Raw genomic sequence first — 15,131 nt, forward strand, 5'->3', positions numbered from 1 at the left:
CCAGAATTGCCAAAAAATTCCAGAACCCACGGCCTTTAAACCGCTGGATTTTATTCCAACAGCTCCGGGAGGAGGCCAAGGGGGGGTTGGAAATAAAAATCCCCGGAGCCGGGAAATCCCTGGATTCCCATGGGGACCTCGGAGCCTCCAGAGCCACCGCCTGGAGGGGACCAAAGTGTCCCCAAAGTGTCCCCAAGGGGGTCCCGCCCCGTCTTCCTTCATGCCCTCGCTTTGGGAATTTTTTCCCAGGGAGCAGCCGCATCCCAGGACTGATCCGGCTGGAATTCCAGGGCTGCCCCCAGCGCTGATCCCAGGTCGGCACCAATCCCGGACCCGATCCCGGTGCTGATGCCGCCAGAATTCCCAGGAATCAGCAGGAGCTGGTCTGCAGGTTGGCCTCGTTGAGCAGGGAGGCGATGGCCGAGGGGCCGGAGCCGAATTCCTCATCCGAGCTCAGCCGCTCGTCCTGGAGCGCGGAATCCACGGCTCTGCGCCTGCGCATGGGAAAACCCCCTCAGCCCTCGATCTCCCACGGATTCCAGAGCTTTCCCATGGATTCCAGAGCTTTCCCATGGATTTGGGACCTTCTCCATGGGTTCCGGGCTTTTCCAGGCAGGAATTTTCCTTACCAGGCCTCCTTTTCCAGGGATTTCAGGCGCTGCTGGAGCTGCTCGTTGAGCTCGTGCTGCTCCTCCAGCTCCCGCTGGGTTTTTTTCCGGGAATTTTCCAAGCGCTCGATTTCCTCCTCGGCCTCGTCCACCTGGCGCTTCAGGGCCTTCACGCGCAGGCTCAGCTGGGAATTCCAGGGATTTGGGATTGGGAATGGGGCCCTGGCCGTGCCCCAGGCCAGGCTGGAGCAGCCTGGGATGGGGGAGGTGTCCCCGCCCTTGGAATTGGGGTGGCACTGGATGGGGTTTAAGGTTCCTTTCCATCCCAAACCATTCCGGGATCCCCAGGGCTGGCTCAGATGGGATTTTAGGGTTAAATCCCGGACCCTGGCCCGGGTTATTCCATGGATTCCCCATCCCTGGAAGCTCCGGGGGGGATTCCCGACCCACCTGGTCCTTCTGGTTGCTGCTGCTCTGCCGCTCGTCGTCGATCTGGATCGACAATTCCTTGATTTTCCGCTCCAGCTTCCGGTTGGAGGAGAGCAGGACGTTCTTTTCCCTACGGCAAATGGGGTGGGAGAGGGGATTCTGTGGACTTCCCGTCCTTTGGAGCCGCCTGGGATGGTGGGAGCTGTCCCTGCCCTTGGATCTGTGGGGATCTTTTCCATCCCAAACCAGTCCAGGATTCCCTGGGCTGCTTTAATGGGATCTTTGGGATAAATCCCGGAGCCTGGCCCAGGTTATTCCATGGACGCCTCCCAAATCGAAGCTGCACCACCCCAAACCACCAGAAATCTCCCTTTTCCCATGGAATTAAAACCCCAACAACTTTTAAACCATTCCAGGGGAAACCGCCCCCAAAAAACCCCCGGATTTGGGATTTGGGGTTTGGGGTTTGGGATTTGGGATCCGGTACCTTTCCTCCACCTGGAGCTGATCCCGGAGCTCTTCCAGCTGCGATTCCAGCTGGGAAACGCTGCTCCCGGGCCTCTGCTGCCCCTCGGAAGCGGCCAGCCGGTTCTTCAGCTCCTTATTCTGGGAATTCCCAAAAAAACCCCGATTATCCCGGGTTTTTCCCCATTTTTTCCGAGTTTCCCAAAGGGGAGGGCGGGGAATTCCAGGAATTCCTTATGTAACGCGTGAGTCAGGAAGGGTTTTCCAAGGAGGAGCCGGGGTTGTGTAATGGGAATTAACTGGGATAAACTGGGAATTCTGGGATTTATCGGGATCGACGCCATTTTCCAGCGCTGGGATCCTCATCCCTGCAAATCCCGTGGATTTCGGCTCTTAAGTCCCAAAAAATTCCCCAAAAAAATCCCCACGAATCAGTGACAACTCCTCTGTGTTTTTCTTGGAATTCCAGTGGGAATGGGAATGGCTCCAGAGAGGCTGGATCCCAAAACGTTTGGCTCCTTAGGGAATGACGGATTGGGAAGGCAAGTCCTGGCAGGAGAAGGGATGGGAAGCGCTGGGAAAAGTGGGAATTCTGTGGGAAAAGCCCTGGGAAAGGGCAGAGAGCCCCAAAAATCAGGATTGGGAATTTTGGAAAGGAGAACAAAAAGCAGGAAAAGCAGGAAAACTCCTCGGAATCCTGATTCCATTCCCGGGGATGCTTTTCCTGGAGTTCCTCATGGAATCAAGGATCCCTCTGGGCCATTCCCGCCGGGATTTGGGGCTGGATCCGTGGCTTTTCCCGGGATTTTCCGCACCTGGCGCTCCAAGGAGGATTTGTCACATTCCAGGTCCTGGCGGCTCGAGCGTTCCTGGAGCAGCTCCGCCCGGAGTTGGTCGATCTGGGAATGAGGACACGGAAAATTCTGGATTTTCCATGGATTTTCCATGGATTTTCCTCACCCCGAAGCACCGGGATCCAGCACATCCCAAAATTCCCGACCCCACGGGAATCGGTGACTCCAAACCCCCACAAAAAGGAGGAATTTGGGGTCATTCCCAAAGAAAATTCCAGGGAAGCTGGGATTGGGTTTTCCAGTGGAGGGGTTAAACTGGTGGAACTGGGATTTCGGGAATGGGGTTGGATCCGCAGGGATGCTCTGGGATTTGTAGGAAAAGGATCCCCTGGGGTGATTCCCGGCTGGAAAAACAGGAAAATCTGGGAAGATTCCCATTTTATGCCCTGGTCACGGCCTCAGGGGTGGGAATTCCCGGGAAAAGCGTTCCTGGGGCGATTCCCGGATGGAAAAATGGGAAAAGGACCCATTTTATGCCTCAGAATTTTTGGGAAAAAGTAGGGAATAAAGGTTGGGAAGAGCCTGGAGTCTGTCAGGATTTAATCCCCGAATTCCTGCCCAAACAAAAAATTCCTGGGAATTTCTTTTGGGAATCTTTTTTCCCCTTTCCCAACCTGTTCCAGTCCCCATTCCCGCCCAACTGACCATTCCCGACTGGAATTTTTGGATGGATCCTTGAGGATTCATTAACGGGGTTGGGATTCCCAGAGGATCCGACTTTTCCCGGGATGAGAATTCCTGGAATTCCCAGCATTTACCTGATCCCGGCTCCGGTTCACTCGCTCCGTCAGCAGCTCCACCGAGCTCCGCTCCTCGTCCAGCTCCAATTCCAGGCGCTTGGATTTGTCCTGCCGGGAATTCAGGATGGGAAAGGGGCGGATTGGGGCTTGGGCATCCCGAGGGAATGAGGGGGTGGAGAGGGAACATCCTGGAATTCTGGAGGGAAAGGGATTTGTGGGAAAAGTGGTTTAATCCTGGGAAAAATCTGGGAACGGTCCTGGGATTTGGGGGGTGTTGGGATGTGGGACAGGGCAGCTCCCACCAGTCCATGGGGGAACAACCCTTTGGAATGGGGGGAAAACACCGGGAAAAACCCCTCTGGAATATGGGAAAAAAATGGGAAAAAACCCTGTGGAATACGGGAAAAAAAATGGGAAAAAACCCTGTGGAATATGGGAAAAAGCCGGGAAAAGCCGCTCTGGAAATGCAGGAAAACACCGGGAAAAAATCCATTGGAATGCGGGGAAACACCGGGAACCCCCAGACCCTAAAAACCTTCGGGAATGCAGCCCCATCCCGGCTTTTCCCGGCCCTGGGAATGTCGGCCCCGCTCTGCCCCTCCGTGTCCATCCCCAGCACTGCAAGGGAATTTTTGGGGAATTTTTCCCGGGAATTTTTCGGGAATTCCCACCTCCAGCGCCTTGGAATGCCGGGCTCGCTCGTCCTGGGATCGCTTCCGGTTTTCCAGCTCCTGCTCCAGGTTCTGGAGCCTCTGGAGCAGCAGCTCCTTATCCAGGAGGATTTGATCCCGCTCTTCCTGGTTTTCCTGGAGCGCCTGCTTGAGCCGGGAAACCTGCGGGAAAAATGGGAATTCCCCAAAAATTCCCAGCTGGATTTTTCCCGAAAATTCTCAGAACTCATGGAAAAAGTGGGTCTGATTCCCAACAAACCTCATCCTGGAGCTTCCCGAGGTTTTGTTGGATTTTTTCCACCTCGGTGCCGCGGACCTTGGCCATTTTTTGGGAATCTGTGAGTTCCCGCCGGGATTTTTCCTTTAATTCCTCCAGCTGGGATCGGAGCGCGGCCAGGGAGCTCTGGGATTCTGCCGCCATCTGCTCCAGCTGCCGGGAAAACGGGAATTTGGGCACTGGGAATCTTATAGGATGGAGGGAACGGCCTGGATGATCCCAAAAAATGGGATTGGGGTCTGGGATATCAGGGATGGTGATCCCGGGGTTTTATGGAGTTTTCCAGGATTTTGGGAAGGGTAAATCCCAAATGGCTCTGCCTGGAATTCTGGATCCGTGCCCGAATCCAAGGAGGGATCTTGGAGATTCCCATTCCAGGTGTTGGGAAACCAAATCCAGGCCCAAAATCCCAAATCCAGGCCCGAAATCCTGGATTTCTCCCCAAACCCAACCGGGGAATCGCAGAGATCCCAATCCCAGGTGTCCCGGCACTCGGTATCCCACAAACCGGAGATTTCGGGATGGGGAAACCCCAGAATTCCATGAAAACCCCCAGAATTCCACGGCAAAAAGCCCCGGAATCTCTTCCCGAACCTCCTTGTTGAGCTTTTCCGTGGAGCGATCCAGGAGCCGCTTCTGCTCCTCCAGCTCGGCCTTGGAGCGCCGGAGCTGCTCCCGCTGGAGCTGCTCGTCCCGGAGCGCCGATGCCGCATCCCGCAGCTCCCGCTCCAGCCGCGCCCGGCCCCGCTCCGCCTCCTCCAGCCGCGCCTCCAGGGATCTCTGGGATAACCGCAGGTCCTGCTCCCGCTCCTGGGATTCGCCCAGCGACTCCTCCAGGCGCCGGCGCTCGGCCTGCGGAGAGGGAGCCGCTGGGGCCGGGGGCTCTGGGGGATGGTTTGGGGTTGGATCGCTCGGGATGGGCGGATCCAGGGGATTTTAGGGGAAAATTCGGGCTGTGTCCATTGGGATGAGCAGATCCAGAGGGTTTGGGGTTGGGTTCATCGGGATGAGACCGTGGCGGGTGGATCCAAAGGGATCTGTGGGATTTCCGGGACAATCCCGGTACCTCCAGTTTGGCCACCTTCTCCCGGAGCCGGGCCTGGGCCCCTTCCCAGTTTTCCCCGCGGCGCTCGGATTCCTTCAGCTGCGATTCCAGGCCCTGGAATTCCCGGCCCAGCTCCTCGTGCTGCTCCCGCAGCTCCCCCAGCCGCGATTCCAGAACCTTCTGCGCCTGCTCCGACGCCTCCCGCGCCGATTCCAGGGAGAGCCGGGCCTGGGGGGGGGCACAGCCAGAGGGATTTGGGGATTTTTGTGGGAATTTCTGTGGGATTTTTAGGAGATTTAGGAGCATTTGGGGGGTGGATTTTGGGAGGGATTTTTGGGAGATTTTGGTGGGATTTTTTCAGGGATTTTTTGGGGGAAAATTTGGGGCTGCATCCATTGGGATGTAGAGTCGATCCAGAGGGTTTGGGGCTGGATCCGTTGGGATGAGCCCACAGCAGGTGGATCCAGAGGGGTTTTAGGGATTTTTGTGGGAGTTTTGGGAGATTTTCTGGGATTTTTTTGGGATAGTTTGGGCTGACCCCACAACGAGCACCCCCAGGGCCCCAAATTCCCGATTCCCACGAATCCCACCCCGGGAATCCCTTCCCTGTGCCCACCCCTCACCCTGGCGGCCTCATCCCGCTCCTCCTGGAGCTTCTCCAGATCCTTCCGGAGCCTCTCCAGCTCCAGCTCCTGGTTGGAAACCTCATCCCGCAGGGATGCCCGGAGCTCCCGCTCCTTCTCCAGCTCCTCCCGCGCTTCCCGCAGCTCCTGGGATGGCAGAGAGGCGGGAAAAAATCCTGAATTTTGGGGAAAAAATCCCAAATCCTCGGGGGAAAAATCCTGAATTTTGAGGAAAAAAAATACCAAATCAAAAAATCCCAGATTTTTCCCACCTTCCGGAGCGCCTCCAGCTCTTTGGGATCCGCGGCGCAGCTCCGAGCTTGATCCAAATCTTCCCGAGTGGCCTGGAAGCGTTCCCGGAGTTCCCGGAGCTCCTCCTCGAATTCCTCCCGCTCCAGCTTTGCCTGGAGCAGCCTGGATCCCAAAAACCCCCGAAATCCCCTTTATCCCAAAATCCCAATCCCAGATCCCAGAGCCCCAACCCCATTTTATTGGGATTTAGAGTGGAAAATCCCAAAGAATCCCAAAATTTGGAGCTTCCCAAACCTTCCAGAGCTCCAGATCCCGCCCCATCCCCTGGGTTTTTTGGGATTTGGGGTGGAAAATCCTGGAAAATCCCCAAATTCGGAGCTCCTGGAGCTCCAGGACTCACTCCTGCTTGGAATTCCGAAGCTCTTCCTTGTTTTTCTGGGCCAGTTCCCGCCAGTGCTCCGTCTCCTCCGCGCTCTCCTCCAGCTCCCGCTGCAGGTTCCGCACCAGCGTTCCCAACTTTTCCCGCTCCGACTCCAGGCTGGATTTTTCCTGCACAGAAGTGACGAGATCCCAAAAAAATTCTCAGGGAATTCCACCCAAAATATGCACGAAATCAGCGCTGATCCCACGGAATCTCCAGAGGGGCTTTTCCTGATATTTTCCCCTCTGGAATGGGGAAAAACACTGGGAAAAACCCTTTGGAATACGGGAAAAAGCTGGGGAAAACCACTCTGGAATGAGGGGGAAAACCCCGGGAAAAGCCCCTCTGGAATGGGGAGAAAACCCCGGGAAAAGCCCTGTTCCTGGGATAATTCCCAGATGGAAAAATGGGAAAAACTCCCATTTTACCCGCTGGTTGCAGCCAGAGGGGTGGGAATTCCTGGGAAAAGCATCCCTGGGAGTGGGACCCCAAAAAATCCACCTCAGGACCACCGAAAGTGGGCATTTTGGGAGCCCAGGACCCTCAGAATTCCTTCAGCCAGGAATTTTGGGACACCAGGACCCTTTCCGGGGCCCAAATCCTGCAGAAATGGGGCCGGAATTGTGATTCCCCAACGGGACGAATTTGGAGCGGGACGATGACCCCAAATCCAGCTCGGAACCCCTTAAACCGGGAATTCTGGCACCCCAGCACCCATCCCGGAATCCCCGACCTCCGAGGCCTCCTCCAGGCCCCTCCGGAGCCGCTCCAGGTCCCCCTGGCACTGCAGCCGCAGCTGCTCCAGCTCCCGGTCGTGCGCGGCCACCTCGTCCTTGAGGGCCCCTTTGAGCGCCGCCAGCTCCCGCTCCTGGCGCCGCCGCGAGCCCAGAACCTCCTCCAGCTCCTGCCGCGATTCCAGCAGCTCCTGGGAACGCCGGAAAAGCCGCGTCGGGGCACTTCGGGGCCTTTTGGGGCCGCTTCGGGGGAATTGGGGTGGCTACGGGGGCGTATGGGGAGGGTCGGCGGAGGTTTTGAGGGGGTTTGGGGGGGATTGTAGGGGGTTGTGGGGTGGTTCTGAGCGGTTTTATGGGGTTTGGGGAGGTTCTTAGGGGTTTTAGGGGTTTTTTGGTGGGGTTTTAGCATTTTTAGGAGGTTTTGAGGGGTTTTACGGGGTTTTTTAGAGGGTTTGGGGGTTTTTAGCGTTTTAAGTAGGTGGTTTAGGGTTTTGGAGGGACCTGGTAGAGGCTCTGGGTGTCGGGGTGGGTTTTGGGGTCGAGGTGGAGCTGCCCCTCGAGGTGGCCCAGCCGCTCCTCCAGCTCCTCCTTGGAGGATCTCAGCTCGCTCAGCCTGCGGGAAATAAAGGGTTAATGGGGTTGGGGGGGGGGGGGGGGAGCCTTTGGGGTTTTTTAGGGTTATGAGGGGATTTCGGGGGTGTATGGGGGAGTCTTTGGGGGCATTGGGGTGATTTTTGGGGTTCTAGGGGGTCTTTGGGGCTTAGGGGGGATTAGGGGCGGTTATGGGGTCTTTGAGGGTTAAGGGGATTGTGGGGGCGGCTTTGTGATCTGTAGGGGCTGTGGGAGTTACAGGGCGGTTTATGGGGTCAGCCCCATCCCTGACCACTTAGGGCCATCCCGAAGGGACAACGGGGGTCCCACGGTGACCCCAACCCCCCAAAGGGCCACCCCAGAGATGTCCCCAACCCTTTAAGGGACCCCAATTACTCGGCCAAGCTTCGCTGCAGCTCCTGGGATTTCCTCTCCAGAGCCCCCCGGAGCCGCTGGATTTGGGATTGCGGCGATTCCGGAGCCCCGACGGAATTCTGGGAGATCGGGGACATTGGGGACATTGGGGACATTGGGGACATTGGGGACGTTGGGGACACTGGGGACATCCCGCCCGAAAATCCCAAATCCAGCCCAGAAGGGCACCCCAGCGTTTCCCATAAATGAGAGATTTGGGATCACTGATCCCAAAAAAACGGGAAAGAAGAGATCTGCTCCTCACTCCCTCAGGGATGGGATTTGGGATCCCAAATCCATCCCAAATCCACCTCAAATCCACCCCAAATCCATCCCAAATCCACCCCAAATCCACCCCAAATCCATCCCAAATCCACCCCAAATCCATCCCAAATCCACCCCAAATCCATCCCGTATCTCTCCCAAATCCATCCCAAACCCATCCCAAGCCCATCCCAATTCCTGGGACTTTTGGGATCCCCCAAGCCCCGGGAATTCTCCCGCTCACCGCCAGCTCCTGGAATTTTTCCAGCAGCTGCGAGGTTTTCCTCTTCAGGGAAATTTCGCTCTCGGTGCTCCTGGTTTAGGGTTGGATTTGGGGAAAAATATTTGGGAACTGGGTCATGGAAGGAGTGGGAATTGCTGCTGAATTCCCCAAATCCTGGATTTGGGAACATTCCTAAAACACCCCATAAAATCCCAGGGAAGCTTTGGGAAAAGGGTTGGGAATTATGGGATGCTCATGGAGGGTTTAGGGGGATTTTAGGGGGGTTTTGGGGGTTTTAGGGCCTCACCCCTCCTTTAGGATGCTGTAAATGAGCTCCTTGGGGTTCTCGCTGCCGCCCAATTCCCGCTGATCCCGCAGCAGATCCGGGGTGGATTTGAGCTTCCAAGAAAGAATAAAAACCCCATTGCAGCCGGGGAAAAAAACCAATTTTATGGGGAAAACCCCCCCAATGTTATAGGAAAAAAAAAAAATTATAGGAATTTTGTAGGATTCCCCCCAAATACCTGCAGCTCCACGCTCTGCTGCTCCGCACTCCCAAACCCTCTCCGTCCCCGCATCCCCGCCTCGCTCCCGGTGGGAATTTGGGGGACTTGGGGCCGGGCCCCGCTGGATTCCCGGGATTTCGGCGCATCCACGCTCTGCGAGCGCTTCCTTTGGGAAGCGGCGGGGCCGCGGCTCCTCCTCGCCGCTCGCCCCCGGGGCAAATTCCCGTCGAATTTGCTGATCAGGGAATCCACCGAGGACAGCGGCTCCGTGTCCACCTCCCCCGGGTCCCCCGGCTCCTTGGTGCCTGCCTCGTCCCGTTTTCCAAAGTTTTTCCCACTCTGGGCGCGCGGGATCCCGCTGGGAGAAGCCGCGGTGGCACCGGGAAGGTCCCCGTGGGATTGGGATCTCCGCAGCTCCTCCGCCGAGGGTTTGGGGACACTCAGGAGCTCCTCACCCGAGGATCTGGGGACCCTCCGGGAGCCCCCGGGAATTTCCCCCTCCTCGCTGCCGCCGGAGCCGCGCCGGGGCCGCCTCCCCCCGTAGGGATTTTCGGGAAGCTCCGAATCGGATCCGCCGCTCCCGGGGGGTCCCGGCGGGGTCGGGAAGGGGGCGTCGCTTTTGATCTGCACCCCGAAAGAGTCGCCGCCTTTGTCGCCGCTGTTGAGGACCACGAAGGGCTGCCCGGCGATGCCCTGGACCCGCACGGCCACCCCGTAGGTGCCACCCTTGCCCCGCGGGGGTCTCGGGGGTCGCCGCGGCTCCTGGAGGTCGTTGATGAAGCGGATCTGGACGCCGTAATCCACGGGTTTGTCCGCCATGGCCTGGGCTGGAAAAATTGGGAAAAATTGGGGAAAATTAGGGAGAATTAGGGGAAATGATCCCCGAAATCCCGGCAGCGCTTTGATGGAGGGACGCGAGCCAGAGGACGCGCGGTGCCAGCGCTGCGGCGTGCCCAGGACAGCCCCGGGCTGGAAAAAATTGGGAAAATCAGGAAAAATTAGGGGAAATGATCCCCAAAACCCCGGCAGCGCTGTGCCGGAGGGACGGGAGCCAGAGGACGCGCGGTGCCAGCTCTGCGGCGTGCCCAGGACAGCCCCGGCTGGAAAAAAGGGGTGGAAATTGGGAAAAATTGAGGAAATCGAAGCCTAAAATGCCCACAGCAGCGCTGTGCCGGAGGGACGCGAGCCAGAGACGCGCGGTGCCAGCGCTGCGGCGCGCCCAGGGTGGCACAGGACAGCCCAGGCTGGCACAGGACAGCCCAGGCTGGCACAGGACGGGGCACAGCGGTGGCAGCGCCAGCGCCGGCATCGCTCCGCTGCTCCCGGAGCGGGGAGGGGACATCGGGGACGGCGAAAATCCCCCCCCACTCCCCCCGGCCGCAGCGGAGCCTCCCCTGCGCTGCCGCAGAGCCGCGGGCTCGGCTCCCGCTGCCTTTTTCCCCCATTTTTCCCGGTTTCCCCCGTTTTTTTCCGGGTTTTCCTCGGTTTTTTCCCCGGTTTTCCCCGTTTTTTCCCCCCGGTTTTCCTCGGTTTTTTCCCCGGGTTTCCCCGGTTTTCCCCGGTTTTCCCGGTTTTTCCCTCGGCATCAGATGAGCGGTGACATTTTGGGAGCAGCCCCAGGATGGAACCTCCCCCTCCCCGATCCCAGGGATCCTCTGGAAGCACCGGGAATGTGGCGTGGGGGGATTTGGGGATGGAAAAACCGCGGTTCCGCCCCAAATCCCGGTTTTTCCGGGAGCAGCGGCGGCTGGGAATAAATCGGGAATGACGCGAGGAGCTGCGGGAGCCGCGCGGGTCCCAAAGGGGGTCCCCGGGGCGGGGTGGATTTTGGGATGTTTCCTGGGATTTGGGGATTTTGGGATGCGGGGATGGGTCCGGAGCGCCGGGAAAATCCCAGAAATCCCAAAGGGAAAGCGCAGAGCGCGGCTTGGGGCGGAGAATTGATCCCGGGTGGGAGAAGGGGGCGGGGAGGAGGGATGGGGTGCAAAAGAGGGATCCCAGAGGGATCCCAGAATCGGGATGGGATCCCAAAACAGGGATGGGGATGGAAAAGAGGGATCCCAGTGCAGATGGGATGGGATCCCTGCCCAGGGATGGGATCCCTGCGCAAGGATCCCGGCACACGGCCAGGATCCCACATCCTCCCGTCACCCCGAGCCCGTGCCGAGCCCGGGGAGATCCCACAACCCCGGAATCCTGTGGGATGCAGCTTTTCCCAGGGATCCGGAGGGGTTTGGCCTGGAGCCGGGCCGGACGAGCAGTTTGGGATCCCCGTCCTTGCCAAATTCCCACTGCTCCCATTCCCTGGCCCCAAGTCCCGGGAGAGCCCCTCTGGGATCACCACAAACCCCACAAATCCCTGGAACTGCAGGGGAAGGATCCCGGGAGCGGAATTCCCATTCCCTAATCCCATTATCCCTGTCCCGTGTCCCTTAAAGAGATCAGAAACTGTCACCAGCCTGAGCCATTCCCGAATCCCTAAATCCCTAAATCCCCAAATGCCATCCTGCTGCCCCTCTGGAATCACCATAAACCCCAGAAATCCCTGGAATTTCAGGGGAAGGATCCCGGGAGAGGAATTCCCGTGTCCTGATCCCACTATCCCTGTCCCGTGTCCCCCACGGAGATCAGGAACTGCCACCAACCCGAATCCCTAAATCCCCAAATCCCTGAATCCCCAAATTCCAAAATCCCTGAATCCCTAAATCCTCGGGAATGGGGGTCTGGGAAAGCAGGAACCAACCTGAGCGGGAAATGGAGCTCAGGGAAGCGGCGCCGGCAGAAAATTGGGAATTTTCCAGGTGGCCAAAGGACAGCGAGTGACGAGGCTGGGGCGGGGAGCGCGATCCCGATGGGAACTCCGGGCTCGGGGAGACCTTTGGATGGGCGAGGGGGCGACCGGGACACCGGGAAGGGGACCGGGAACCGGGAAGGGCCCAATCCAGATCCCGGCCTGGCACGGGAATGGAGCAGGTGGAGAATCCACGGGGTGGGAGGAGGTTGGGAATGAGGCCGGGAGCGATCCCAGATGGCCCCGGAGCCGGCCGGGAAGGGGGGTTGGTATTCCCGGGATGGGAAAACCGGGACAGGATTGGATTTTCCTAAACTGGGAAAGCCGGGAGAGGATTTGCTCTTCCAGAAACCCGGGAGAGGATTTGGTTTTTCTGGGATGAGAAAAACACGGGAGAGGATTTGATTTTCCAGAAACCTGGGAGATTATTTCATTTTTCCCAGGATAAGAAATCCAGGAGAGGATTTGATTTTCCTAAATCGAGAAACCCGGGAGACGATTTGCTCTTCCAGAAGTCCGGCAGAGGGTTGGATTTTCCCAAAAATGAGAATCCGGGAGAGGATTTTCCCCAAAATAGAAATCTGGGACGGGATTTCTCCCAAAATGAGAAATACAGGAGAGGATTTGCTCTTCCAGAATCCCGGGAGGGGATTTCATTTTCCGGGATAAACCCGGGAGAGAATTTGATCTTCCCAAAATGAGGAATCCCGGACAGGATCTGCTCTTCCCAACTGCTTTTGGGATGTTCCTGGTGGGATTTGGGAATTCTGGAAGGGCCTCAGGTGAGCCAGGCCCTGGCTGGGAAATCTCCCAGGAATTCCTCCCTCCTCCTGGAAAAGCTCCAGGAGCCGCCCCACATTCCAGGCTGGAAAAGCCGCCCGAGGAAAAAGGGATTTCACCGGAAAACCGCATGGAAAAAAGCGGGGAAAGGGAATTTCGGGGCTAAAAGTAACCCAAATAATGGGAATTATCCAGGAGGGTGACCAAAAAAAACCCCTGGATCCCACCCGGGGGATGGGGATGGGGTCGGGAGAGGCTGTCCCGGCCCCTCTGGAACGGCGGAGTTTCGGGAATTTCGGGGTGGCCGGGAGCCAGCGGCGCCCGGGGCGAGGCACAAAGAGCCTTTTGTGCCTCCGGCGCAACCCAGAAAAAGTTGTTTTGCAATTCCCAGAGCGGCTGGAAAACAGGGAGGGGGGGGAAAGCTGGAGCTGCTTTTCCAGCCTCCTTTTCCAGGATTTTTTTTCCTCCTCCTCGCGTCACGCAGGGAATTTCAGCACCGGGATTTCGGGGATGGAGGGAGGGAGGCCCTGAGGTCAAAATCGAGCTGGTCGGTCCCAGAAAAGGGAGGAAAAAATGCTGGATTATCCCAAAGAATTCCCAAAATAGCTGCGTTTGGATCCTGGCAATACTTAGGAATATAAATTTTCCCAAATCGAGCTCCAAATTATCCCAAATTATCCCAAACCTCTTCCAGCCCGGCTGATTTTGGCTCCTGGCACCATTTAGGAATCCAGATTTTCCCAAATCGAGCTCCTCAACCCCAGAAAAGGGAGAGAAAAAAGCTGGGTTATCCCAAAGCATTCCCAAAATAGCTGGGTTTGGCTCCTGGCCCCATTTAGGATGTTCCCAGCAAGGTTTTCCCAAAATTCTGCCCCATTCCCGAGTCCATGAGGCCCAAATAGAGCTCCAAATTATCCCAAATTATCCCAAACCTCTTCCGGCCCGGCTGGCTTTGGCTCCAGGCGATATTTGGGATCTTTCCCAAAATTCTGCGCCCTCGGCTCCTCCCCGAGTTCGCTCCCGGGCGCTGTTTGGGGCCAAAGTCCGGGATTTTGGAGCCGTACCCGGCTGCAGGACCGGCTTTTCCTGCTTTTCCTGCTCCTGCCGGGGCCGAAACCCGAGACCGGGGCGGGTGACAAGGGTGGGTGACATGGGTGGGTGGCACCGGGTGACAACGAGACCCAGGGGGATGGGAGAGGGATTTTCACCTGGAAAAGGGGGCGGGGGTGGGAGCTGCACACGGAAAAAGGGTCGGGACAGAGATTTCCAGCTGGAAAAAGGGTCGGGAGTGGGATTTTCCGCTGGAGAAAGGGTTGGGAGGGCGATCTGCACACGGAAAAAGGGTCAGGAGAGGGGTGTCAGTCTGGGATAAGGGTCAGGACAGGGATTTCCACCCGGGATAAGGGTCGGGACAGGGGTATCCAGCTGGAAAAAGGGTCAGGAGGGCGATATTCATTTGGGATCAGGGTCAGGACAGGGATATCCTGCTGGAAAAGGGGTTGTGAGAGGGGTTTTCAGCTGGAAAAGGGTCGGGAGTGGGATTTGCACCCGGAAAATGGGGCGGGAGAGGGATCTGCACCTGGAAAAAGGGTCAGGAGTGGGATATCCATTTGGGATCAGGTTCGGGAGAGGGATTTCCATTTGGGATCAGGTTCGGGAGAGGGATTTCCATTTGGGATCGGGGTCAGGAGAGGGATTTCCGTTTGGGATCAGGACAGGGATAACCATTTGGGATCGGGACAGGAGTATCCATCTGGGATCAGGATCAGGAACATCCATCTGAGATGAGGATCATCCCTCAGGTGCCGCCCGCCAGGCTCCCTCCCGAGCTGAATTCCAAGAATTCCATCCCAGCCCCTGCAGCGTTCCCGGGTTAATCATCAACCCCAAATCCAGGAAAATCCCGTTCCAGCCGCTTCCAGGGAAAACAAAATCCCGGTCCCGGCCGGCCCCAAAGTGTCCCCGCCGTGTCCCCCCGGCGTCACCGCCGGGATCCATTTACAGTTTCCAAGGAAATCGAGCCCTTGAAACCGGAGCCCTTTGGATAAAATTCCCCAGGTGGGAGCGAGGAAAAGCCTCGGGATAACCGGGAATGAGGAATGATCCCAATTCCCCGGACCCCAAAAGCGCTGCGGGGTTTGGGGTCACTCTGGGTTCGACCCGAATTCCTCATCCCGGAGGGGCTTGCCCTGGATTCCATCCCGGATCTCATCCCGAATTTCCCCCTCCCGAGGAACTCGCCCCAAATTCCATCCCGAGAAATTCACCCCGAATTCAGTCCCGGATCTCACCCTAAACTCCAGCCGGGATTTCACCCCGAATTCCCCACGCCGAGGAATTTGCCCCAAACTCCGGGGGGGAGCCCGGGAGCGGGAACGGAAACCCGGGAATGAGCGCCCGGGAATCGGAACGCGGCAGTCTGGGGGCGGGGGAGAACCAAGCG

At 57.8% G+C, this 15,131-nt stretch overlaps 1 protein-coding gene across 5 annotated transcripts; it reads right to left on the reverse strand.

The window, feature by feature from the left end:
• Positions 1–31: 31 nt before the first annotated feature.
• CGN (cingulin) lies at positions 32–15,070 on the reverse strand. 5 transcript variants are annotated; one of them, XM_032093558.1, is made up of 20 exons: positions 14,980–15,070; positions 9,136–9,944; positions 8,919–9,010; positions 8,633–8,702; positions 8,107–8,204; positions 7,621–7,732; positions 7,119–7,310; positions 6,365–6,513; positions 5,985–6,126; positions 5,713–5,859; positions 5,111–5,317; positions 4,639–4,896; positions 4,027–4,197; positions 3,768–3,929; positions 3,115–3,204; positions 2,318–2,401; positions 1,525–1,643; positions 1,059–1,167; positions 630–793; positions 32–494 (listed from the first exon to the last, which is right to left on the reverse strand). In XM_032093558.1, the coding sequence occupies exons 2-20, from the start codon at positions 9,934–9,936 to the stop codon at positions 371–373; spliced, it is 3,291 nt and encodes a 1,096-aa protein (XP_031949449.1). In that variant the 5' UTR covers positions 9,937–9,944; positions 14,980–15,070; the 3' UTR covers positions 32–370. The 5 variants fall into 5 exon arrangements, with proteins under 5 accessions (XP_031949449.1, XP_031949448.1, XP_031949451.1 ...); XM_032093557.1 differs by lacking the exon at positions 14,980–15,070 and adding an exon at positions 13,621–13,855; XM_032093560.1 differs by lacking the exon at positions 14,980–15,070 and adding an exon at positions 11,861–11,991.
• Positions 15,071–15,131: the final 61 nt, after the last annotated feature.

This window comes from Corvus moneduloides, chromosome 29 (assembly GCF_009650955.1).
Source record: "Corvus moneduloides isolate bCorMon1 chromosome 29, bCorMon1.pri, whole genome shotgun sequence".
Taxonomy (NCBI): Eukaryota; Metazoa; Chordata; class Aves; order Passeriformes; family Corvidae; genus Corvus; species Corvus moneduloides.